A 27,030-nucleotide genomic window follows, 5' to 3' on the forward strand; every position below is an offset into this window, starting at 1 on the left:
TTTAAACTTTGTGATGAATTTATTTGCGATAGAAGGGTCTCAAAATTCTTGTCAGCATAAACAAACGATATTGCGTATCTAAGTGGACGCCCATTAACAATTTTAAAGCACTTTTTTTATATAAGTTTATTTTTTAAATATATATAGGTACAATAGCTTTTATCTTTTTATATTAAATTGTAATTTATTGTGTTAACAATTCGCCCATTGTGTAAAGTGACTCAAAAGTAGCTTAAAAGTGACGGCAGGGTTGAGCAAAAATCTGACGATTGTATTGAAAATCTGCTCGGCTGCCGGACTTCAATTTGGTGAGCTCCACTGGTGGTGAGCTCAAGGTATGAACCAAAATGTACACTAAAATTAATAGTAGGAACGGCAATGAAGCAAAAAATACCCATCAAATGTTTTCTTTGTTTCAAAGTATCCATTACAGATGATTTAGGCCTTAATTGAAAATGTTATTTTTTTATTAAGAAAGTCATCTCAGACAGACACAATTTTTTGACATGAGCTTCACTAACGGTATTTATAGAACAGTGGCTCCAAAATTTTTACAAAAAGCACAGAATTTTTACCTATATTTTACGGTCACAATTTCAACAAAACTTTCTAGTTTTGAGGTCGAATATGTGCAACTTTTTAGCCAAAACTTGCCCTGACTTTATATTTATTATTTTGTTTGGAACTTGTTCTAAATTCTTTGTTGGCAAACGATAAAAGCTTTTTGGGTCTGTAAATCTTTATCTTGCGTTGGATGCTCTTGTTAAAAGCCATATTTTTACTTACAAATTTTTCCGCTATTTGCAAATAATAAAATATGAATTTTTAGTTAGTAAAGTGTTAATGTCTTAAGAAGAAAAAATGCCATGATGTTTTATTTGTTGTTAGTTTTGCATATGATTTTTAAAATTTAAAGTTTTTCACCCTGAGGGGTGTGAATTTGCAGCCAGTAAGACGCAGGTGGAAACTAGTGAGAATTTAATTTTACCTGTTGCTGAATCTGCGTAATCTTATTTTATGTGTGGCACAGTTTTAAGTGCCTATATTGCTCTTTGAAATGTGCAAATCTACAATAATATGGACGCCAACAATACTTTAATAATTTAAAATTGCTTTCGCGCTCTATATTTCAAGTATACTAAGACTTTTTATTTTAATTAATATTATTTTTTAGAATTATATAGAGTTTAGTACAGTAATTAGTATTTTTGTGACATTAGAGTGTGACATTTTTAAATGCTTTTTTGGTTCAATAATACTTTAATTTAAAGTTAATACAATACTCTTAGATATACCAAAATAATGCAATACAATGTGTGTTGACACAATGAAAAATAATTTAATTATTATTATTAGTCTATTAAGCATTGTTGCATTGTTGCATAAGACGATCAAGTATCTCAAGCACGCAATGTGAAGTTCGATGACTTAACCGCGGATTTTCCGATTGCAATAGATTTTATGTATTATATATAAATAACTCTGTATACCGATTTATATACTGGGTATGGGTTTTCTAAGAATAATTGAGGTTGCATGGTCTTACACTTTTCGTATGGCCCACTTTTAACTTTGCATAATATACGAAAGGAAAAACCCAAGACAGTGTTATGGTTTCGCATTGATGCTAATAATGTTTACTTTTCGTAACGTTTGTTTATTCATTTTATGAATTATATAAATAAAATATAAATATAATGAGTCAAAACCTTGATTATTAAAGCAGTTCATTATGTATCGTACATAAGTATATAAATTAAAATCTGACGAGCCCCTCCATGCAAATGCAACGTTCATCATCCTAATGCATGAACGAGACAGATTTTGTTATGAAGAACAAAAGTGAGAAAGAGATAAAAAGCACTTTCTCCCGGAGACGGATCTGGTTGGAGATTGTGCAACTATCTTCTGAGTTTTTTTATTGTTAAAGAGTGCAGTACCGTATTTGTAATAAAAAAAATAATATAAGCAAATTATTAGATCATAACGCTATGGACTATATTATTACATAACACGTCATAATATGTCAATTGTTGATGTAATATGTCGTTATGTAATATATTGTGCTAATTATTTATTTTATAGTGAATGTAAATTATAAAATGAAAAAGTGATATGAGCGACACGGTTGTTAAATTTTATTATTAATTATCTTAGCAATGTTATTATGTTTTGATTATCCTGCAATTCAGATGAAACACACGATTTCATTTGTAGAAAGCTCTGTTTTTTTCAAATTTAATTATCATTTTACAGCCGGTAATACCGGTATTGGGCGGAAATCGATCTTTGATACTACCGGTATTACAAAATAAAATACCTTTGTTTTATATCCATTTTTTTCAAATCCGTACATTTTATTTGTTGAAATATTCTAAAATAAATAATAAATGTGCATAATCATAAACAGGCCTGCCAAAAGGGGGGATAAATTCCCGTAGCCAGTTCTCAGCAAGGATATATGTATAAAAAAAGTAAAAACCGACCTCAAATAATAAATCTGAACTAAACAACACTTGTTTGAGATATATGTACTGCTGTATTTCAATTATAAGTTTCTTCAGCTCTTTTTATACATTCTATATAAAAAGCAGAACATTGCCTTCAAAAGCTAAAAACAACAGTCTCGAATCTATCCCGAAAATATTTTTTAAAATATGTCTTTTCAGTAAAATCATATCGAAATACATTTTCCCCAGTAGATAGTCCAAATACATTTTCAGCGAAAATATGCTGCACTAAAATGAGTATAAATCTCAATTTGACAGTTGCGAAACGTCCATTTGCTGTTCAAACCCAAACCTAACCAAACTAAAAATAGTTTTAGAAATTGCATTAAATTAAGTCCAAAATACAAACTAAACCATAGACTTCTAATATAAGAGGGCTGATCAAAGAATTTCCAAACTGAATTTTGGTCAATAGGAGAGCGCAAAAATAATTATCACTTCTCAGAAGGCAAAAATTTACGTCAAAAGCAATAAAATCATGTCGGTGTCGTCGCAGTGGGAACGCTCGGCAACGAGCGTTCCCGCTGCGACGGCGACGGCACGATTTTATTGCTCTTGACGTGAATTTTTGCATTCTGAGAAGTGATAATTGTTTTTTGCGCTCTCCTATTGGGCAAAATTCAGTTTAGATGTGCTTTATTCGATCCTCACTAGTAATATTGATATAAAAAATCTTAATTCAAACGCTTTCACCGCGATTTTATTGTTTTTGACGTCAATTTTTACGTTCTGAGAACTGATAATTGTTTTTTTGCGCTCTCCTATTGGGCAAAATTCGGTTTAGATGTGCTTTATTTTGATCCTTACTCGTAATTTTTATATAAAAAGTCTTAATACAAACGTTTTCACCGCGATTTTATTGTTTTTTCCCTGGACTAGAAATTCAATATGGCAATACTGAGCTTATCAGTGTCTCCCAAAAATGCTTAAAAACATGTTTTTGTTCTTTTTGATATAGCAATAATAACTAAATAAATATGTTTTGAATATAATATGTCATCCATACAGTTTCGTTTTCTATGAAAACATTGGTTGAACACATTGTAAATTTTGCTATAAAGAGCGGTAAGTGCTCAGAAACATATTATTTAATATTTAAATATGGCATTTCGATCAAAATGACCTAATTATAAGAGCCAGAGAGTTACAATTATACGGTTACACAAATCATGTAATAATTCTTATTATAATGAGGATATTTTTTGTGGTTTTAATTAAGATGTTGTGGATATTTGGTGTAGATTTTCTAAACAAATCCTCACGTGAAGATGTATTTGTATTTATTATAACATACCCTGATTTTTGTGTTGTTCAAATATTGTCACAGGACTATTAATAAATACAATACAAAATTGCACAAAGCCTCATTTGAATATTGCTCTAAAAATATAAAATATATTTATCTACATATCATTTCGGCAAATAATCATTGTAAAATTATAAAAAAAAAATTATTAGCGTACAATTTTATTTTCTCGCAATTTTTTTATATCAGATTGTGCTCTTGACTTTCTTACAATATTTTTGGTGCAATTATTTTATCGCGTAATTATTGTATATGGTTATATTTTTTCGTAATATCATCATGCTTAATTAACAAATTATCATGAAAAAAATACGGAAGCATTTAATCACCGCCAATAAACAGTTTCTCTAAATTTGGAATGTTTTCATTGCAATTAACCACATCTCAATTATTTTTATATTATGTAAAATACTATATCCAACAAGTCCATTTCATTATCTAATTCATGTTTATTCGCACGATCCTTAAAAACTGTCGTTTAACATATTAAAAGCATATCACTTGAACTTAAAAATCAGAATGAAGACCGTCAAACAATTTTTCGATTTAATTAAGACGCCGCCATTTTTAGATGAAATTTTAATTGAAATATAATGCTAAAGATTTACAGGAGTGATATCCTAAATAAAATAATTTTAATGATTTTTTAAGTATAACAATATTGATTTTTTTGTCGTTGGGCTCTTAAGAGTTATATTTAATACTAAATCTTGATTGCTGCAATGATGATAAAATTTACTTTAATATTTACACAATTTTTTTTCATTTTTTATATACTATCCAATACGTCTCTGTATTTAAAAATCCGTGCCTACACGTTACAAAATAATCTACTACATCATATAACGGCAACTTTTCGGTGCCACTTCCTTGCAACCTTTCATCAGTGAGTCATGCTCACGTCTTCTTTTGTCCACTAGTGAATGCCATGCATTTCTAATAGTTAAAAATAAAAATAAAAATAAATGTAAACATCCAAATCCATCGAATATTATACACGTTTGATACAAATTTTCATATTTTACTACCCACTGACGACTTATGACAATCTAGGTGAAGGTCTGTCTGTGGAAGCTTGCGAAATACAAACGCTAAAACTTTTTCTGGGGAAATACCATGGTCGTTGAAGAAATGACACGAATGACTAGCATCAGAAATTCCAAAGGACGTTGACTGCATTGTTCTATCAATTATGATTGAATCGTATCAATTAACATATTCCAAATTAGTTTAGTTCTTAATAAATACGTTGCAAATACAAATTAATCATAACATAGGATGTATGTATATACATAAACTTGTTTTGAATGGTTACTTTTTTAAGTAAAATTTTCATTATAATATAACAAACAATCAATGTAGAAGTTATATTTTTTCTATGAGCTATGTACCTTTAAAGCTGTCTATGTATATTTGTCCAACTAAAATGATAATCCCTTAAACTTGAAAAAGCTCCCTGATTAATTTATTAATATCGTATCCAAACGTATTATCATGAAATGTATGAATCATTCGTATACGTATATATCTAATGTTGCTTCATGACAGCATTTTATTATCCTCTTTCGATATTAACCGAATCTTCTGTTTAAACAAATATACTAACATAAGTTCCATACTATTCAATCGCGTTCGTATACAATAAATCGCTTGGTAAAAAGCTCAGGTTTTTAGTACTTTATTAAATACATATTGGTTTGCTTCGTTTAAAATGACAGTGCTACTCAACACATAACAGTGAAGTCAACAGAATATGAGCAGCATTATCATTATCAGCAAAACTGAATTTTTGATAGGTGTCTAGCTGATTAATTTAAATATGTATAACAAACTGTGTATACACAATAGTAAGATCTCGATCCGGAAATGTCATATGCATAAACGAACAATATACATTACGATTATGATTCTGAAAATAGGACACCGCAACCATACAAACATAAAAATGATAATAAAATAATAACATTAAACGTTGTAATTTCTATACATACTATGACTCAACTATTAAAGTAAAATATTGTTCAAACATGTTTGTTGTCCTATTGTGCATCGTCTCAAGACTAATTAACATTCAATTGGCACTAAAGCATTATGCAACAATTGCTAGGAGAAAACTACCAATACAATGGTGTGTGTATCATTACCAAACTATTTCTTACATTACAATACGTTTGTCCTGAAACGAAAGTGAAAACAAGAGGTGACACGATGCATTGTCCTTGTATCGAGTAAAAGATACACGATGAGTCACTGGTCTTGTTCAGGATTGACTTTCAATAGAAGAGAGTTTTCTCACGATAATTTATAAAACAGTAGTGTAAGACACTTTCGTTCTTGAGCTGCAACGGAACTAAAACATAGTCTTTTTTTATATGTACCAAGAATGTTAAATGTAAAGTTGTTGTTTCCTTAAGTGTGTGGAATAGTTTTCCGTTGCTTTCTACATATAGCTTTTTATATGTATAAGGATTTTTTTCATCTATAAGCATCTCTATTTTTTTTTTTTAAATATATATGACAAATTTATCTTGTACATAATTTTTTAAGTAAATTACGATAGAATCTATTAAATAGTGTTTCCTGTAGCATTTTTTTAGTTGCTCAGTATATAAATGCCAAAGCACATTTCACTTTAAAAGTAAAAGCACACATTTCAATGGTTTTAGATCTTTAGTTATACATTAATATTAGTATTTAATCCACTGTCTTCTTTCTTTTACTCAAATTATTGAAGGTATTATTTTTTCCCATATTGCTTCATAGTTTCTCTGCGCTTCAATATTACATAATGTTTTAAAAATACGATTGCTACCCTTACCGATATTACTGCAGACTTTTGTTAAAAATGAGGGCGCAAAAACAATTATCACTTCTCAGAAGTCAAAAATTCACGTCAAAAGCAATAAAATTGTTTCGGCGTCATCGTGGTAGGAACGCTCTATATATTTTTTATAGAATAAATACTTAATCGATAAATAATATAAAGTTTTTCACAAAAATTATAATAAACTTTGCTTAAATGGATATTTTTACATAGATTTAAAAAAAAAATATTTTCTGAATCTTTCTAAATCTATGAATAAAATATATGATATATTTCATTCTAGATTAAGATTTTTAAAAATGGAATTAATGTATGTCCAAATGTACTAGTACGGTCCAGATAAGCTACCGTTTCGCATACCAGAAATATACCAGCGAAAACAGTTTTTTAGAGCAGGTAGCGAAACCGACTAATCCCAAATTTTTACGCAAACGTTCTAACGCAATGCATAACATTTTTAGACCAACCATCAAAGTCCGGAAAACCCCGTTTTTCCATTCCAATCATCGGACTTGATCCAGCAAAGCCGTAATCTCGAATCACCAAAAGTGAAATTGAGCTTTTACTCGTGAAAGTAATTCATATTTTTTTGTAATTTGGATGTGAATAAACGTATTGGGTCAATCGGTAAATATTAAAAGTCAAGCTTTAAACTTGAGGATTTGGGAAGAAAACTTTCAGTTAATTTACATATATTTACGAGGACAATGAAGAAGTGGTTTAAATCGATGCCTAATATCTGGAAGACCTGTGTTCGAGCCTATTTAAAACCTGATGTTTTTCGGAATCAATGATTATTATTACATGTTTTTATAGATTTTCTCAACCCCATGTGGTGATGAATAGTTGAAATAAAATCGAGCTAGGCTGTGCATATTGACATTTATTAAATGGAAGCTGTAATAATAGTTTATCATTAATAAAATGTATGTCACTGATATTTCAATCTGGTGTTACACTACTTAATTAGTAGTCATTGACTGTGTTTACCCGGTTGTAACGCATTTCGGTTAAAAATGTACAATAAAAAAATAAATATGCATTGATAAATTATTTTCTCGTTACTCATCTAGGATGTCTCTATTGCATAACAACTTCATAATTCACTTCCGTTCATCGTCCTCGATATTTGGGTCGATCTTCAGTACGTGTACAGGATGTGCAAAAAATACGGATCCAAAACATGTCACGCACCGTCGGTTATGTCACCTCAACTTTCACCGCTCGAATGACCGGACCGATTTTACGCACAAGTTAGATCATATCACCGACGAATATTGTTGCATAACATCTCTTCTGCGGTTCGTTCACTGTCAAGATCCGTTTCGGATTTTCCAGACTTGTTGCATTCACGCACCAATGCCGCTGTTGCGTGACCCCATAATGCACATTATTTCCTAACGCACGCCATGCCACTTAAGCTATGGGAAATCCGTTTCGATTATTTTCATCGCAGTTTGAGGAGTTTTTCGAGTAAGAGGTCTTTCACCTTATTGATTTTTTTTGTTTATAACTTAATGATTTTGCGCATCGTTGACGACGTAACGATTAGTTTGGTCCAATGGATGTTGGCACGAAAGTTTACAGTGACATCAGTGAAAGTGATCTTGCTCGAAATACGATACTAATCAATGTTTTCATAACATGAGAAAGAGTGATAATGAACTAATAATCACAAATATATCGATCAGGATCAGAAGTTTTCTTGATGTATCAGAGGTCAATACCAAACTAAAATGCGTTAGAAATATTTTCTGTACTACCTCGTTTATTAAAGACGTAAACCTAACATTGTTTATATTTTAAAGTATTTTTTCTAGAACATAATAATAAACGAATTCAAATTCTAACCTTGTATTGAGCGAGGCTCGTTTCAAGGTATGGAAAAACATACTAAAATTGTATTAGTCATCTCTATTGTCATGTGATTTAGTTATAGAGGTTAGTTGATACTATAACTGAAAGATTCTAATGAGTTGCTATAAAAATTTTAAAATGATTACTGAATCAAGTGATTTTTATCTACAATTAATTAATTGGTAAATATGTTATTTTACTACTACTTGTATGTAAAATAATTTTATAATATAATCGATTATTTTCAAATAACAATTTATTTCCTTTTTTTCATGAGAAGTTTTTTTAATGGTTTATTTTTTATCTACTTTACAGCTTTCGATTTAAAATAAGTCAAAACAGTTAATAATAGAGCATTTTAAGTACCAATTTATTGAGAAGATATGAAAATTCGTAAAACTTGCAGAGCTTATTTCAACGTTTTATTTCTATTTATTTTAATATAAATTTTCACAATTTTTTTGGTTCTAATTTCTAAAAAAAAATATAGAGTTCTAACAGTTTTGATTTGATGTTTCATTACTATTGTAGGCGCTGATTTATTTACTACGGCCAAAAACTAGGCAGCACTCTAATAACACTGACGTGACGGCCTATGTATGGCAGCGCGTTCTTTGGCGTACCACGACGAGCGGGGCCTCGTCCGCCAACCAATATATCAATCACGTCGATTTAAACATGTAAATAACTGTATATAGCTTCTAGGCGTCAGTCCACCACACACTAGACTTCCGCTATTCATCAGCGTGGGAGAAAAAGAGACCCTTCTTGGGTTAAATCTTAAGCCTTTGAGGGGAAGGGACCTGTCGGGCTAGACGTCTGAAGTAAAGCGCGAGGCACTATCTAGGATGAACAGAGCATAGCAAAATAACGCAACGAGGGCTAAAGGCTGCAACTGAGGTAGCATACACACTCTTCGTAGTCCCGGGGGATGATGCAATTACTAGGATGAGATACGCAATGCAATTGCAATTGAGAGAAAAACTAATATATCTCCAATAGTATATTTAGTAGTATGGTAGGTAGGGAACCGCTCCCTCGGCTGTCACAAGCTGGGTGCCCACCCGAAGGGTTGGACTCGTAGGGTCTTATTACCGGTAACGGCAGTCTTTTTCTTTACAATATTCAAATATATTTATAATGCCAATTTTTTAAACATTTAAATTTAGATTTGCGATCTGAAAATTCAGATCGAATACCTAAATTTGCTGCTACTAATTTACATTCGTTGAATATTTCCTCGCATGTCTAATATTTTTTTAAACGTTCAAAATGCAATAGTCAGCAAAAATTTGCAAACAAATTTTAATACAAATGGAGCCCCATCAAAAAACTACAATCTGTCCTCGTGAATAATAATGTTTATTGTGAAAGTACTACCTAGAAAGTGGGTGCTTTTGAAGGCAATGTTCCGCTCCTTTTATTTATTGTATGTATAAAAAGAGTTGAATGAACTTTTACCAGAAATACATCAGTACATACATCTCAAACAACTGTAGTTTAATTCAGATTCATTATTTGAAGTCGGTTTTTATTTTTTTTATACGTATAACTTTGCTATTATTTTTTCCAGAATCGTGTCCCGAGAATTTGTCCCCTCTCCCCGTTCCCTTTCGGCAGGACTGCTTGGAATAACAAGAGTTCAGTCAGACTCACGCGAAGCAGAGCTACGCCGAATCGACCGAGATGGTATAATGCTTTAATTTAAAAATATTTTTGTACAAACTTTTTAATTATAAAATATAAGCGTGTACCGTCTAGGTACTGCTTGTATATAATTCTAATAATCTGAAATTGAAAGACTGGCTGCTTTTTATTAATTCTTAAAATATTTACATCAAATACAGTTTTAATCGACAGATATCACTAATAGCACAAATCAATATTTTAAAATAATTGTGCGCTTTATAAATATGAAGACAAATATATTTTACGTATTTTTAAGTAAATGCATAATATTGTATATTTATAAATATTTTTAACTACTTTGTTGTATTTAATATAAAACTAAAGCTTTCGCTTCTTAACTTTCGTAAAGGAAGGAGTCAATTTATTTTTATTTGTACTTATACTTATATACCTATTAATAATTATCTTGGTTATAAATATTATATCTAGTCAATTAATTAGCAATGGCTTTTAGTCAAAAATTGCTTAATTCTTTTCTAAGGACTTGAAATAAATTTCATATATTATTTATATTTATTGTGTAAATTTCCATTTGAACCATATTCATTAAATTAAAATAAATACATAATAATATCTCAGAAGTATGTCATTATTTTTATAAAAATGAGTCTTACATTTTATTTCTCACGATTTTTTTAAATTAAATTTGCTATAACCACACAATTCCGGTAGAAATCGCATTGTTTCTAGCATTGTTTAAGAATCTCTTCTCATAATACTTTCTTACAATCAAAATTAAATCAAAAACTGTCCTAATTAGCGATTCACTCATTCCTCATCCTAAGATAAACAAAAAAGTTCCTAAACTGTGTCACATCACATCAAACTTCTAAGAATCTAAAATTAAAATTTCATTCATGTTCCGACAACTATTGCAAAAGTGGTATTCCAATATGACATCATACTATTTTATGAATGAATTCAGCAAAAATCAACCCCCACTCCCACGCAAAACAATGCAAGACAACTCCACAGAGGACATCCTCTGAGTGTCTGGTATATAATGGCCAAGGGGGCAAAGAAGCAATCATTCGCTGACGCAGCATCACAACATCAAGTTCTAAGTGAAAGTGAAAGAGGTGCAACGGAGTTCTTGCACCGGTGGTGCTAAAAAGTAGTGGGACTCGCAATATAAATACTCGACTCAGGAAAGAATATCGCAGACGAATATATAAAGTGTTAGTGGCATTGTATTATTTTATACATTCGGGCAGTGAACGGTTGGTGAAGGATTTTATTTGGATATTTAAAAAAGTGAAAGAAACTAATTAATTTATAAATAAAAATAAAGTGACTTAGTGTTAAATCAAAATATATGTATATGGTTCAACCAGATCTAAAAATACAGATTTAAATAGTTTAAATATAGTGAAAAATATATACATATATATTAAAAACTGGTGGAATTATATTTTAATAATAAAATAGTTTTTTTCACTTTTGAGCTAATTAGTGTAATGTTTTGTATCATTTAAAGGCCTAATTTTTTTAAAGTAATAATAAATTCTTTGGCAGTAAAGGCATATTTTAGATGGACATTCATCTTAAAAGATAGACTTTTAATTATAAATATTTATAACATAGTTTCAAACAATATGCTAACAATGAAATATATTTCAATAAAAGCGGATTTTTATAATTAAATTCTGCTGCTGAGAATCAAACCTTTTGGTTAAAATAGCGACCTTTTAGATTAAAGCATATAATTCGGATATATCTTAATTCAATCTTTAATTGTTTTATAAATAAAGCATTGTTAAAAAGCGTCGTAAAATTGAAAGCTTTTTAGATCAGCGCTAAGCTTAAATAATTAGTAAATAAATTAAATATTATATATTAATAACTTCGGAGATATTATCTAATATTGAATTACTTCATGGCATACCACTTATTATATAAATTAATCATTTTATTACAGTTTCTTTAACGCATTATTAAGTTTTTCGTCTTTTAATCGACCATACCGGTCATTTCTCGAGCCAACTCACGGTCATGGTAAAACTTTCACTTCTTACTCAGGCGAAACGATCACAACATCACAGATTATCTTAGTGCCTTTGTGTAATGTCATACACATACATTCATACGTACAGTAAATCACCATTAAATCTAAAATATATATTTTTTAAATAAAAAAAAAATAAGGATAGAATAATAATTTAATTGCACTAGATGTTCATTATTTAAATAAATTATTTATAAATAAATATCTAATGCATTATATGCTTATATTTATATTTTTATGATGATTTATTTTAATTTAAAACTTGGTGTTAGTATATACATACAGTAAATTTGGGACGTGCTATTTGAGAGCGTGTAGTCGGGGACTATAATTTTTTATTTATTTTTTGCAATACGTACGAACGAATCAGGCACGTGTGGTGAGATATCCTCCCTTTGACTCCATCACACATAAAGTAACAGGCATCCTAATTTACCGTGCTATTGGGGAGTCTACTGTACGTATGGATATGCTTATAATTATTAATGGCAGATAACGTTATTTTAATTTTAACATTTTTTTAAGTTTAGATATTTATTCATTATTGTTAACTACTGTTCTTAAAAAATCATCAAAATTACGATTTCAATACTTTTATTCATATATTAAATAACTAGATCCGTGTAGAATTCTTATGAAGTTAGTCGTAAGCGAAATAATAAAAAAATATATAATGCTTTTTAAATTAGCTGAATTTATGTATTGATTATATTATCACTTTTAAGTATAGAAATATTAACTAATGAAAATTAATTAATAGCCTTTCTGTAAAATCGACATTATATTAAACAACTTACATAAGTTCATTATCTAGCTTGAACCACCATCTTCTTTCAAAATGGCAGCTATTAAAAAATCTTGGACAAAAAAGTAAATCAGTCAAATTCATTAATTAAAAATAACATATTTTTATAATATTTACATACATGTGTATGTATGTATGAAAAAGGGATATAACGGTTTTTGTTGACAAAATACACAAGTTTTTTAGACAGTCTGATCCATCATCTTGTTTCAAAATGGCGGTTTTACAAAGATTTAAAAAAAACTGTTAATCTATTTAAAAATACTAGAAAAAAAGAAAATGGGTCAAATCTTATTTTAAAATGGCAACTTTTCTAAAACAATTCGTATCTTTGCTAAAAAAAATGTTAGAGAAAAGTGCTGAAGATATTTTTTAATATATTTAATAATTAAAAAAATATATATTTATACAATTTTTACACATTTTTACATAAATATATTTTTGGTAATATATAATATGTTTACATATATTTTTTTGATTCTATAAAAATATAACCATATTTAATATTAAATTATTCTTTTAAAAATTTAAGATATTCATCATGCTAGAAATATTTATATATAATTAACTCCGTTGATTTTTCAACGTATACGTTACTATTTATTATATTACAAAAACTTTTTTGGAACATAAGACAAAAATTGTTTCAGTCTTCTTGTCGATATTAAATATTTTTATTTATCATTGATATTGAAACTATTGTTAAAAATCTTATTTGCATATACAGTATTTATAAGAGAAATTTCTTTACACGAATGAACAACAACAAAAATCTGGTAAAAGCGAGAGATTTTCCGAATAGTACCAAAACAATGGTGCGATAAATTTCGACGATGAGAAATTTTCGCATTTCACTTTAGTTCAATTTTCACCGAATTAATTTTCCGAAACAATGAATCGCTTTTTAACTCTTGAACAATGGTTAACGCTTTTACTGTAACAACGTTTAAATTACTCATATTACAGTAACAAGTCAGATTTAAGTGGATTTTCATCAAGGCTTTCATTTTCATTATTATTAATTAATACAATATAATAATGTATGAGTACTTGAATACACAATCATGTGAATCTGTTATTATGATATATATATCTATTACCTAATAATAACTATTTAATTTTGAAACATATATTGCTTCGACTGTAAGGTATTATACATGTAAATATACTTTTTTTTATATACATATATATATTTTTATGTTTACATCAAAAATTTTTGTCTTTTTTTAAAATACGTTTTTTTCAATATAGTATAAATAATTTTACAGACATACTACAATAATTATGTATAACATACATGTTACTGGTTTATAACCATTTTCATGTTTAGTACATATTAGTTATTAGCTTAATTTTATAAAAAAGAAGAATATATGACAAAACGTTTATGGTTATAATTTAAGGAAAAAATTAAAAAAATAATACAAGAAAAAAAATTTAAGTGATAATTTGATTATATTATATTTCATTGAAGAACTAGAATTTTGATATGTTGTCTTTAGCCTCTAAAACAATATGTGCTTTGGTATTTTGTGCTTGTATTTAAATTTAATGCACGAGATTAGTGGGTTAATGTGTTTTCGCGAAATATTTTTATAATATTTTCTCGTATGAAAACGAGAGTGTTCTTTAATTGTTGATATTTTTATGCAATTTTTTAAAATTAATATAAAAAGTTGTGTTATATATTATTTTTATAGCTTTGTTTTGAATGACTTATAACAACTAGTTAATATAAGAATCTTTATAGAACGCTCTGAAGTTTACTAATAAAATAAAATATATATTATTAATAGTTTTTAGCTTCACTACTTCACCTACTGTATGTTTTTATAAAATACAACAATATTCGAGCAGTTCAAAAATATATTATTTAGAAGTAGATTAATATTTTGATAATCTGAATAAATTATATTTTCGATGGGTTACATTTATTTCAGTGCTTTGGTTCTTATAAAATACAACAATATTATTCTTGTGCTTCTTAATCAATTAAATATATTGAAAACTCTAATGATGTGTTGCTTTAAAAAAATCATTAGAAATTTAAAATTGTCATTGTAGAAATGTAATGAAGAGCATCGCAAAACATTTAAGTTTCTCTTCCAACTCTAATTATCTCGCAGATTTGAATTGTGCAAACTTGTCACACACAACCATATTGGTCAGAAAGTGAAATTTTACAGCAAACCCACACACAACTTTGCCTTATTGACAATAACCCACGTATTGCAAATATTGCGAAAGAGAAACAGCCGAGAAGACCGAAAAAGTCTACCGTGTCCGATTAGCATAAATTATGTTAGCAGAAAATCGATTATGGCAAAGAGAAGCGGTGAAAATTCGCTCACAGCGTGGGTGTTGCATAACGCATTGTCTTTTCCGAACTTTTCTAAACTAAAAAACAGCAAAACCTGTTATTGTACTGAAGGTCCAAAAGCACGGGGTTATTGACTGAACAAACTTTTACTTTCGTCAAACATTACAGCACATGCTTTTAAATTACAGATCTAAAAATGAAGAGTGTGGCGATCTTGCTTCTGTCGCTCACAGCGATAGCATTAGCACAAGAAAAGGAGAAGAGCTGGTCATGGAACTTTGATTCGGAAGCAGTGGAAACTCAGCCTCAAGACGAAATCTTCATCGCAGACGAAACTTCATACACGCCTCAACAAGAAGTTAAGAATTCGACTCAAGTAGAGCAAATAGTGGATAATATATTGGTATCGGGACGTCAAGGAAGGAACGTAGAAGGATTTGATGAGCTGTACAATGATCCCAACGTGATGAAAGCTTTTGAATCCGGCAATGATGGTGAAAGTAGAAACATCATCAAAGAGCGACTCTGCAGCCTTGGACTTATGCAGGTATGTATCAAAATCCAAAATAATAAAGCAATTTTTATTTATTATTATGGTTAAAGATGTATATAATGTATGAGATCAACTGTATACTTATAAATATTCGTACATTTTAGTGTGAAGGCAAAGCTTACGTGTCACCAGAAGATTTGATCTACGCTCAACCTGTCAACATCCAACCAGTGGGACAACCAATCGCTTCTATTCCAGTTCGTGGACCTCCAAGAGCATATGGTTCACAAAAACCTTTTCCAATTGGACCACCACCGCGCAAAGGATACAATGGCCCATTCAGACCACCACCAAACAAATTCGGTCCACCTTCCACAATTTACGGATCTAGCTACAATAACTACGCTAGCTCTTCTAACAGCTTCTCAGGCTCTTCAGGACCCAACAGCTTCTCAGGCTCTTCAGGACCCAACAGTTTCTCAGGTTCTTCAGGACCCAACAGCTTCTCGGGCTCTTCAGGATCATATCTAACAAAACCACCAGGATTCAACAGTTTCGATAGCTCTTCAGGACCATATTTATCCAAACCGCCAGGTCCAATCTATGAAGAATCTGAACCATTCGAATTCGAAAGACCTAAACCTCCATTCATCAAAGAAAATAAGCAAGGATTCATAGGAGCTGCTTCTTCTCTCACTGGAGAAATAACGCAACAACACATCCATCATCACTACCACCACGGAGAAGATAAAAATAAACCAACCGTCATTGTTCAACCATCAATTCCACTTCACGGTGCTGAAACACACCTTCATTCCAGTTCATCGAATTATAACTCAGGTGGATTTTCTCCGGTGAATTCAGGAATCGCTTCATCTGGACTTTATAACAACGTTAAGCCTGTCTATGAAAATTCCCCTTCATATCCTAACAATGCTTATAAAGGATCTTCTCAAACGAGCCAATCTGGAGTCTATAATCTAGGATATGCTCCAGGAAATAACTATAATGCTCCAGGAAGTAACTATAATGCAGCTTTAAATAATTACAACAGTCAATCAACTTCAGGGTTGGGATCTTTCGGGAACAATCAGTATTACAAGAAAGAGTTAAACACAGCCGCTGCTAGCAGTAATGTTTTGGGAAGCGGAAGTGGATCTTATTATGGCGCTAATCAATATGGTAATCAATTCGGATATAATGGAGCAGAGACTGGAAGAGCTGATGACTGTGTCTGCGTGCCGTTTGATCAATGCCCGAATCAAGATGTGATAGGACGCAAAGATGATCTTTTCTTACCGATTGATCCGAGAAATATCAACAAGAATATAGATGCTATCCCAGATGAGAAGGTGGTTATTACTGATGGAAATGGCACCATGACAATCGTGAGGGTGCCGAAAGATACTCAAACGAATGCGACTGAAGCAGCGAAGAAGATTGCTAAGAGAGAAACTAATGACAAAGCTAGCGATTCTGCCAACAAATCCAACATTTCACCGGTAAGCATTTAGATTATTGGATTTATGATTATTTTCTTATAGTTAAATTCTCTTGGACTGAATAACTTTCTAAACAATCCATCATCGATTGATCCGTTCTATTATATAACAACACTATCCTATTTTATTCATACGGATGAACCAAAAAAACGTATGTGTTTTAAAATGCTGATATCTTATGAAGAACTATTTCATTTCAAGCCTGTACCACTGATATTAACTTTCTAAATAATATGATCATTGCAACAGCCGTTTGAAAAAAAATAGTTTAAGTATACTACGTATAGTACTATATTATAACCAATCATTAAAATACACTTAAAAATTATTTTTGAATATTTTGCCAAAGCAAAAGAGAGTTCCATATATAAAGAGCTATCTTATCTTTGTGGCAAAAATCTTATAGTGCAATATAAAACAATGGCAATAGTTATTGACTAAAAAAACTCTTGAAAAGTGTTTTTTGTATCATTCTCAAGATATCAAATGGCTGTTGTGCCCATTGCAATGTTTAAAAGTGGATGAGATATACGCATTTAAATAACAGTTCTGTTTTTTTTGAGTCATTTGTATAAAATAACATAAATTTATCCATTAATCTCCGTTTCTTGATCAAAAGAAAATGATTCAATTATTTTCTGGAGTTTGTATTGTTTTTAATTCATAGGTGTGATTATTAACTGGGGGGGATTACGGGTGATATATATTTTATTAAGAGATATTGACTGTTGGAAATTTCTTCAGCGCCAATCCGGCTCTGATGACGACGATTCTCGAGGCATTTTTGGTAAAAAGGTCCAGCCCACCTTCGGTGTCTCTTTCGGACTACCCAACAGCGGCTACGGCGGCTATCCTCTAAATCCCTTCGGCATAAATCCAGTCGTGAATCCCTACGGATCCTCGATAGGCGGTGAAGGCTTAAACCTAGGATTAGTCAGCGTCAATCCATTAGTATCGGTACAATTGACTAAGAACGATTACGGTGAAAAAGTCATTAAGCCGTTAGTCAACTTGCATGTAACACCAAACGCTAATTTGGTACATAAAGTAGGATCGTTCTTCCAACATAAGAAACATCAGTTCTTTGGTGGCGGTGGATTTGGAGGAGGATACGGGGGTGGATATGGAGGTGGACATGGAGGAGGCTATGGACCTCCACCTAACATACATTCTCATTACCATTACGGACCGTATAGGCCGCACGGACCACCGCCGCACGGACCCCCACCGTTCAGACCACCTTTTGTACCCCACGGACCTCCACATTACGGACCTCCTCATCCTCCACACTTCGGTCATGGATACTCTTACAGTGAAGCTTTCAGGGAAGACTACGATGACGACGATTCGTTCGAAGGTCCAGGTCCGTACAATAACGATGCAGAAGAATTCAACTCGTTCGGTAACTCCGGTGGTCCGTTTTATGGCCGTTCCATTAACGATCAAAACCCAGAACAGAATAACAAAGCATTAGAGAATAACTATGCCCAAGATTATAACACATACCGTAGAGCTCCCGAAAACCCTAACCAAAACGATAGTGGCAATAACGTTAAGTTCCCAAATAGCCGTCGTAGACGCGACACGTCCGAAACAGACATAGAGAAGCACAGATCAGATATACCTCCTCCACAAAACGATGAATCTATATCAAGAAATGAAAAGGTAAACAATTATGTACAGAAAATAATTTGAATCACACTGAACATGATAAATACAAACAGATACCTATCACTCGCATGAGTTCCTCTATATGCTTTCCTTTTACTTTCACAACTATTGACTAATCTTTAGCTTTAAAATGCCCGACAATGTAAATAATGCATTCCTTCAATCAATAACATTTTAGAGACAAGCTTTCTACGGAAACTCTATCCAACAATGCGGACCGAGGCAAGTGTGCTGTAGAAGACCGTACAAACCACAAGTCGCTGCTCAAAACAGAGGACAGTGTGGAACGAGGCACTCTCAAGGAATCAACGGACGTATCAAGAATCCTGCATACGTAGATGGAGACAGTGAATTTGGAGAATATCCATGGCAAGTCGCCATCTTGAAGAAAGATCCTAAAGAATCCGTCTACGTATGTGGAGGAACCCTTATTGATCAACTTCATATCATCACAGCTGCCCATTGTGTCAAAACGTATGTATTATCAATCTACAGTATTAACTCACTTAATTAGGAACAGTTTTGATTTCATTTGAAGATCTTATGCTATATATGAAAACAATTTAAGAGAAATGTAAATAATTTTCATTGCAAAATATTTATCACAATATCACAGAGACAGAGTAAAAAATGCTCCTTGAAATATTGACATAATCATTGTTATAATTGTATTTTAAACAATTTTGTATGTCTACAAAATAATAAGAACCAAGCTTTGCAACATCTTGACTACAGCACAAATGAAGCAACAAAAACTCTAGTACGATGAGCTTTAGCATCATAAAATTTGCATGTCTGGAATTTCTTAATTGACGCAACTATTTTCAGCTTACAACGTCATTTCATTAACTTTTAAAGACAAGATTGCATAACATGGCATAAAAATTGAATCTAAAGGTTTCCATCTCCCTGACAGAACATGGTGTTTAAGTACTAGTGCTTAATACCATAAAATTTCATTGACAACATAGCAAATATGCAACATAATTATATGTTCTTTACATTGTAATTAATAATTGAACAATATCAAAAGAATTTATAGTATAAAATAAATATACATTTTACACTATAATAAAACCGTTCCTAAGTATTAGTTCCTACTGTATTTTATACATATATTAATCTAAATTTTTATTTCAGATATACCGGTTTCGATCTGAGAGTTCGTCTCGGTGAATGGGACGTCAACCATGACGTTGAATTTTTCCCATACATTGAAAGAGACATCGTTTCCGTCCACGTTCATCCGCAATACTACGCCGGAACTTTAGACAACGACATGGCAATCTTGAAGATGGATCATCCAGTCGAATGGACCAAATACCCGCACATCAGTCCAGCTTGCTTACCGGACAAATTCACCGACTACACCGGTGCCAGATGCTGGACAACGGGTTGGGGCAAAGACGCCTTTGGAGATTTTGGTAAATACCAGAACATCTTGAAAGAAGTCGACGTGCCGATCATCGGACATCAGCAATGTGAAGCTCAATTGAAACAAACCAGATTGGGATATCAATACCAATTGAATCCTGGATTCATTTGCGCCGGTGGTGAAGAAGGAAAAGACGCCTGCAAGGGAGACGGTGGCGGCCCGATGGTCTGCGAGAGAGGAGGAACCTGGCAATTGGTCGGTGTAGTGTCCTGGGGCATTGGATGCGGACAAGTCAACGTACCGGGGGTCTACGTCAAAGTGGCGCATTACTTGGATTGGATAGCTCAGATCACTGGACGATTCTAGTTAATAACTATTAAATGATACGTTGAGTGTGTGACTGAATAATTTAATTGTTTTATGTAAAATATGTATAAGTGAGAAAGTTAGATTAGTAATTTAAGATATTTATTTTTTTACATTTTTAATAATTTTAGGCCATTCAGTATCCGGATCAAGGCCTGAAGATAAGTGTAAAATGCGTTAGCATGTCTATTATTATGTAATAATAAAATTAATATTATTTAACTAAGTTTTTTACTCATTCACTTAAATACTTAAAAACAACCACTCGACACTCTACATTAATAATATTCACACATGCAATTTTTTGTCTTATTAGCACAATGGACTAATTAATCGGTGACTAAAGACCTGTATTTGAATCCCATATGTCACTTTAGGACAGGGATCGGCTAACTTTTTTACCCATTGTCCCAAAATATATTTATCTTTACCAACGTTACCTCATTGATTTGAAAAGTAGAACATCATATCTTCTTATATATAATTGTTCTAAGACGTCGCTTCTGCTTCCGGACACGTTCGCTTCAAAATTAAAGCACTCAACGTACAAATTATTACTCTTTAAATTGTATCGTTCTGTATGAACGCTTTATAATAATACGTGTAAACAAATGAAATATATATAATTATAATTAATAAAAATAAAAATTGAGTTTCTTTGATTGATTTCTGAGCCCCCGATATTGAATTCTTTTGTTTTTGATTGGCTGTCAACCAATGAAAAATTAGTAATTAAATATAAAACAAGATGGCCGACAGCAACGTGACAGTTGTTTATAAAAATAATTTTCATCAATTTTTCATTTGCATTGTTCCATTTGACTGAATATAAATATTCGGATTGCAAATTAATAAGCTACGTTTTAACTATGAAAATGAAATATATACATAATGCGTGTAAGGATTAGAAGTATAAGCTAATAAAGCTATACAAACGATCATAAAACAATCTTCATAATGAAATCTTCAAATTTTGAGTTTCGTCGACGGGCTCTGAGATCGAAAAGTGAGTTTTTTGATTTTCAATACATCAAAATTATCATTGCTTTTGAAAAACATTATATTCTTACATATGATTGTCCCAAGAGGTTAGACGTAAACATTTTAATTTCTCATACTACGTCGTATGTACCCTATAGGCCCATACGCACTGTCGGCTAGCCGCCGGCGACTAGCGGCTGCCGGCTCAAAAACGTAGGTAACTAGACTAGGCGGCTAAGCCGAGCGACTCGAGTTTGGGTAGTACATTCGCGAAGAAATTGCAATATTAATTTTAAAGAGAAAAAAATATTATTTTAATTTCAATTTAATATTGAAGGAATTGTTTCATAATCTAAGTTTTATGACCTTTTTCGTTTCGGCATCTGCAAATATGAATAGAGCAAATTTTGCTTGTACAATTAGGCGATTTATAAGTTGGGAACGGTGTATAAGTTGCCTCGAAAGTCACTTCTCGAGTGAAAGCACAGATTAAATTTAAATCTATATATACCTCCCAAAATTTTTTATATGCTAAATTCTCCGGCTATTCAATTTCGCAAAACCCATTTACGGATTAAGTAAGTAGTGAGAGCGATGCATCAAAAAGGAAACAGTCCGAAAGTATTATTTTACAATTTAAGATTTATGACTTATTTCGTTTTGGCATCTGCAAATATGAATAGAGCAAATTTTGCATGTACAATGATGAGGTTTATGATGGTTTCAAGTTTACAATCCGTGAGAGTTGAAAATGCTGGGCACTTCATAGTTTCTTTTAATCCTTTGACTCATAATAGAAACACGTTTTTGCTGTCCATAATGTATTAGGATAGTTAGGACGTTTTACGTATTTTTACGATAAGCAAATTCATATATTACAATTATACCATGCTCACAGACAAAGGGCGATATCATCCATAATAGATTTGTTAAAATCAGTATTTTTAGCTGCCGCTGTAATTAAATTTTTAGTACTAATTTAAATCAAAATTTTAATTTGCTGATTGAAATTTAGGAGCACCTCCTTGTCTTCTTGTTTATATTTTTTATTCAACCTCCGCTTTTTGTTTCCCAAATGCAATTAAGAATGTATCTGTATTATGTTAATAAAATTAATTTAAATCGAGAAGCAAGAAATAGTATCATATAATTATACATATTATTTCACAATATTTTTTTTCGTTATCAATATTCATATAAAATTATTGTAAACGATTCGGGATTCAATTTCTACGATGAGTGTCGAGAGATTCTGTGTCGAAGCCATTTTGTGTGAATGATGTATAAGTCGCCTCGAAAGTCGCTCCTCGTGCGAATGCACTCATCTAAACCCATGCTTTTATAGCTTGCCGCGACAGGCAAGTCGTCTGTGCATCACCTCTGTGCAGGATCGCGCCTGACGCTCCGACGACTCGTATAAAGTACAGTCGCCGGCGGCTAGCCGACAGTGCGTATGGGCCCTATGATGATAGAGCATCGTAAGCAAATATTACACACATGGGTGAAAGTAGTAAAAAAATAATATACAATTGCGTGTATAATTTAAAAAAATTAAGGGCAAATCGTATCAAAAAAATATCATTTCAGTCGTTTCATTCCGAGTGTGTCAAAATACTTTTTTCATTAATTTTTGTTCTATGGGATCATTTTTTTTAAAGAATGCTCAAATTCAAGATACTCTTATTCACTTGAAAAAACTTAGTATGTTCTTTATAAAACAAATACCTACAGTATATATTTTTTAGCTAATTGTTTATACATTAAATGAATTTAATCAAAACATACATAAATATAAACATAAACCCACTATATTTTTATTTTTAGTGATTTTCCTAGGAATATTATTATACAAATTCACACCTCAGTACATTATTCTCCTGGAAGTACTCAATTTCTTATACCTAACTATCCTTAAGTTGTCTGGTTTTCTAGTATTAAATCTATGTACGTCTTTATTTATTATTAAATACTTATTGAAATACTCTTATAACATATAATTTTCGAATTTATATATATATGTATGAATATTAAAATATTTCAATTTATCAATCACACTTCTATATGAGAAATTCAGTACTTAGTTTATAGAACATACTCAATTGAGTCTTGATTCGAATTTTGATTTGTTTTGTAAAATATTTATGTTTATTTGTACTTTACGATCAAAAGCATAAATAACATATCTAAATAAACTATCGACCAATTTAAATGTAAAACAGTGACAATGGTTTTTTTATTTTTTTAGAGAATGTTGGGAGATATTTCTTACAATGTCCTTCATTTTTTAGTTCTTCTTTAAAGAATTCCTGGTCAGACGATGAATGTAGATTTTTTAATACCACTCTATAGTTTCTCTCCTGTTTTTTGGAATACAAATGAAATTCTGTCTTTCTTTCCTTTAGGGCATTAATGGTTGACTTGATTGTATATTCGATATTTATCGAGTTTAACAACGTTATAAGGTTTTAATATCTTTGAGCCCCGATACGAACACTGGTGATGGTTTTATTTTATTTCTGGTATAGGTTTTGATATTTGTTCTGTTGTCTTCTTCGAGTCCGTTGCATATATGGGCTACACTCGTCTGAATACATTGCCACAGCAGGAATTCCTCAAGGTTCTAATGTCGGCCCAATATTTTTTTTTTTCTATTTATTAATTATATTAATAAAGTAATTTATAATTCCAAATTTTCATTTTCTTTGATGACCTCTAAGTATTTTTTAATCTTGAAAATCAATGTAAAAGGAATCGAAATTGAGAAGTGAATGCTTCCCTTGTGGTATATTTTATGTCGCGATGTCAGGAATGAAACATTCATTCCACAGAACTCTATAGTCAAGTGTTTAAGGATATAACACCTTGCAGAGAAATTAAAAAAAGATGAATAGTTTTTAACAAAATCTATAATATGTAAAGTTTTAATTAAGTCATTTATACATCTAAGCATTCAATTCGATGGGTTTAACATTTTTATACAACGGCCTATCAGGTATTCCAATACCTATTGGATTAACTTCAGTGGATTCATTATCTAATATAGCTTTCGAATTAGGTGATTTTTTTACTTTCTGCCTCAAATAAAGATTTTCCGGTGGCTAATAATTAAATAAAGATATATATTAATTTATTATTTATATATTATGCATAGACAAATAATAGATCACTTACGTCTATATTTTTCTTGGCATAATCTTTCAAAGCCATTATTTTTAATAGGGGCGGCAATTCAAGTAGCGGAGACATTTTTCTCTCAGTCTCTACAATGGGCACTTCTTTGCAATATGCCTCTTCTTCGTCTTTCGGTATTAGTCTATAGTCAGCTTTATAAGTAGATGAGTGCAGTTTTTGTTCGTACGAAAATTTCTTTCCTCTGAAAGTCTTCTCTGCCCATACTATGACTCTACGCGGTTTCTGAAATTATTACATGAAGAATATAGTCATGGATTGTTTTTTGTCATTTTTAATATATGAATATTAGTACTTGAAATGGTGTAGGTACAACTCTGAGAATTTTGTAGTAAGTCGGCTCTGGATAACGTTCAAATATGGAACGTGTTACTATTCGACCGACACCACCTCCTTTCAAATTGCCAACGATTTCCCACAACGTTTTTCCCTTAAATGACGTTGGCTTGCCGAAATATTTAAAAACAGACATTTTGTTTATGATACCTAAAAATAAATAAATTTATTATTAGCTCTTATATGATATGTACATATTTAAAACAATCGTTTTTCACTATCAACACTCGAAAAAATTAATGTGCTATTTAAGGTTACCATGTTTTGAGAATATCAAAGATCACTAAAAATAAAACGGCCATCTCTTTTTGTTTGAGGATATATTGCTACGTAGAGTTGAAAAAAGCTATTTCGAAAAATTGTGTTCAAAAGCGATTTCCGAAATTGTTTTGAAAAGGACAAATGTGGAGAAATTACTACGGGTGCTCCAAAAAAAGAAGAAAAAGGGTCCTTATGTAATTTTTTGTTCAAGGGGGACAAAATTTTTGAGGATAATTCCTTTCAAAGGAGGACGTCTGGTCAAGATAGCTCTTAAATATTATTACTTTCTTGGGAAAAAAGTCATTCTAACCTTACTTTTATATTTAAATGTCTATTTAATAAAACACGGATGTAATACCTTAATAGAATCAACGTAAAAACAGCATAAAAAATTGTCTTAAAATCGCTCCGTGATGTGACAGCTAACCTGCAAAATCAGTGTTGCCAGTAATAATATTTAAAATAATGTGAAAATACCTAATTTTAAGAAGAATCATACTTGTTTTTAAATGAGACACTGCAACAAAAAACATTTTGTTTTACTTATTTGCTTAAAGTGAAAATTTAAATGTGTACTTGTATGTAAATTATTAAATTAGTACTTTTATTGAAGAATTACTAGTATATTTAGCGTCAAGCAGCGTTATTTTATTTAATACTAAAATGATAATATGTTGATATATAATATTTAAATATTTGTATTGCTTAATAATATTTTAACTTTAATATTTTTTGTATAGTGTTTAACTTTATATTTGTTTTGAATTTTAGAAATCTCATTATTTAAATACTTAATTAATTTCTTCTATTGAAGAGAAGTCGAGGTTTTTTTCTTTGCCGTTCGAAATTAACTCTCGTGAATGAGTCGTCTATTTAGATATCGAAGGACCAGCGAAAATATTTAAGATTTGATAAAAGGAAACCCTTTCTATCCAAATTTCTACATATTTCACATTTTGCATTTAAGCTTTATGTGGTTTCAGTATCTAAGCTTAAAATATGCAATAACTTCATAAATATGCATCCACAGGATCAATATTAGTATAATAAATATCTACAAGCATTACGCAATTTATTTTTTATTTTAATTATAATGAGATATTTTTTATGTATAAAATTATAATTTAAGTTCAAAATTACACCTATTTATTTTTAATTAAAATAAATTTAATATATTTATATACTAATTTGAAATACTTCACACTGCTCTGCGGAGTCTTGAACTATGAAGATTTGCCATTGTCTTGATATCCCTTTCCGACGTTTCAAAATTAACGGTTAAAATATAAATGTATATTTTTTTAATTTTATTGTTTAAGATACCTACATAATTATTTTTATGTAGTGACTTTAAATATAAATTAAAAATAACAATACAAAATACATCATTTTCATAAGCTGGAATTCTTTTTTCTATCAATATTGTTATTTTATTATTAACTGATTCCTCTTTTTAAAATTATTACAAAATGACTACATGTTATAAAAGTTTTTCCCAATCTTACCAAAATTCTCTTTCAATATTATTCCAGAAAACTTT

At 30.9% G+C, this 27,030-nt stretch overlaps 3 protein-coding genes across 4 annotated transcripts; 2 read left to right on the forward strand and 1 right to left on the reverse strand.

Annotated features, from left to right (window-relative positions):
* The first annotated feature begins 11,215 nt into the window (after nucleotides 1-11,215).
* Nucleotides 11,216-20,942, forward strand: LOC148237058 (uncharacterized). Of its 2 annotated transcripts, none has more exons than XM_088182859.1 (5): nucleotides 11,216-11,364; nucleotides 15,505-15,863; nucleotides 15,974-17,311; nucleotides 19,161-19,456; nucleotides 20,123-20,942. In XM_088182859.1, the coding sequence occupies exons 2-5, from the start codon at nucleotides 15,513-15,515 to the stop codon at nucleotides 20,721-20,723; spliced, it is 2,586 nt and encodes an 861-aa protein (XP_088038985.1). In that variant the 5' UTR covers nucleotides 11,216-11,364; nucleotides 15,505-15,512; the 3' UTR covers nucleotides 20,724-20,942. The 2 variants fall into 2 exon arrangements, with proteins under 2 accessions (XP_088038985.1, XP_088038986.1); XM_088182860.1 differs by having other exon boundaries at nucleotides 11,346-11,406.
* LOC148237059 (uncharacterized) lies at nucleotides 17,448-19,098 on the forward strand. The gene is made up of 3 exons (XM_088182795.1): nucleotides 17,448-17,462; nucleotides 18,056-18,976; nucleotides 19,036-19,098. Exons 1-3 carry the CDS (start codon nucleotides 17,448-17,450, stop codon nucleotides 19,096-19,098), a joined length of 999 nt encoding a protein of 332 aa, XP_088038921.1.
* A 3,650-nt stretch (nucleotides 20,943-24,592) lies between the features above and the next one.
* On the reverse strand, nucleotides 24,593-25,959 carry mRpS34 (mitochondrial ribosomal protein S34). Its single transcript, XM_088182164.1, has 4 exons — nucleotides 25,849-25,959; nucleotides 25,189-25,379; nucleotides 24,876-25,118; nucleotides 24,593-24,802 (listed from the first exon to the last, which is right to left on the reverse strand). Exons 2-4 carry the CDS (start codon nucleotides 25,363-25,365, stop codon nucleotides 24,647-24,649), a joined length of 576 nt encoding a protein of 191 aa, XP_088038290.1. The 5' UTR covers nucleotides 25,366-25,379; nucleotides 25,849-25,959; the 3' UTR covers nucleotides 24,593-24,646.
* Between the last annotated feature and the right edge of the window lie 1,071 nt (nucleotides 25,960-27,030).

Source organism: Plectrocnemia conspersa, unplaced genomic scaffold, assembly GCF_051122295.1.
Source record: "Plectrocnemia conspersa isolate PC_06_02 unplaced genomic scaffold, ASM5112229v1 ptg000003l, whole genome shotgun sequence".
NCBI classification, from domain to species: domain Eukaryota; kingdom Metazoa; phylum Arthropoda; class Insecta; order Trichoptera; family Polycentropodidae; genus Plectrocnemia; species Plectrocnemia conspersa.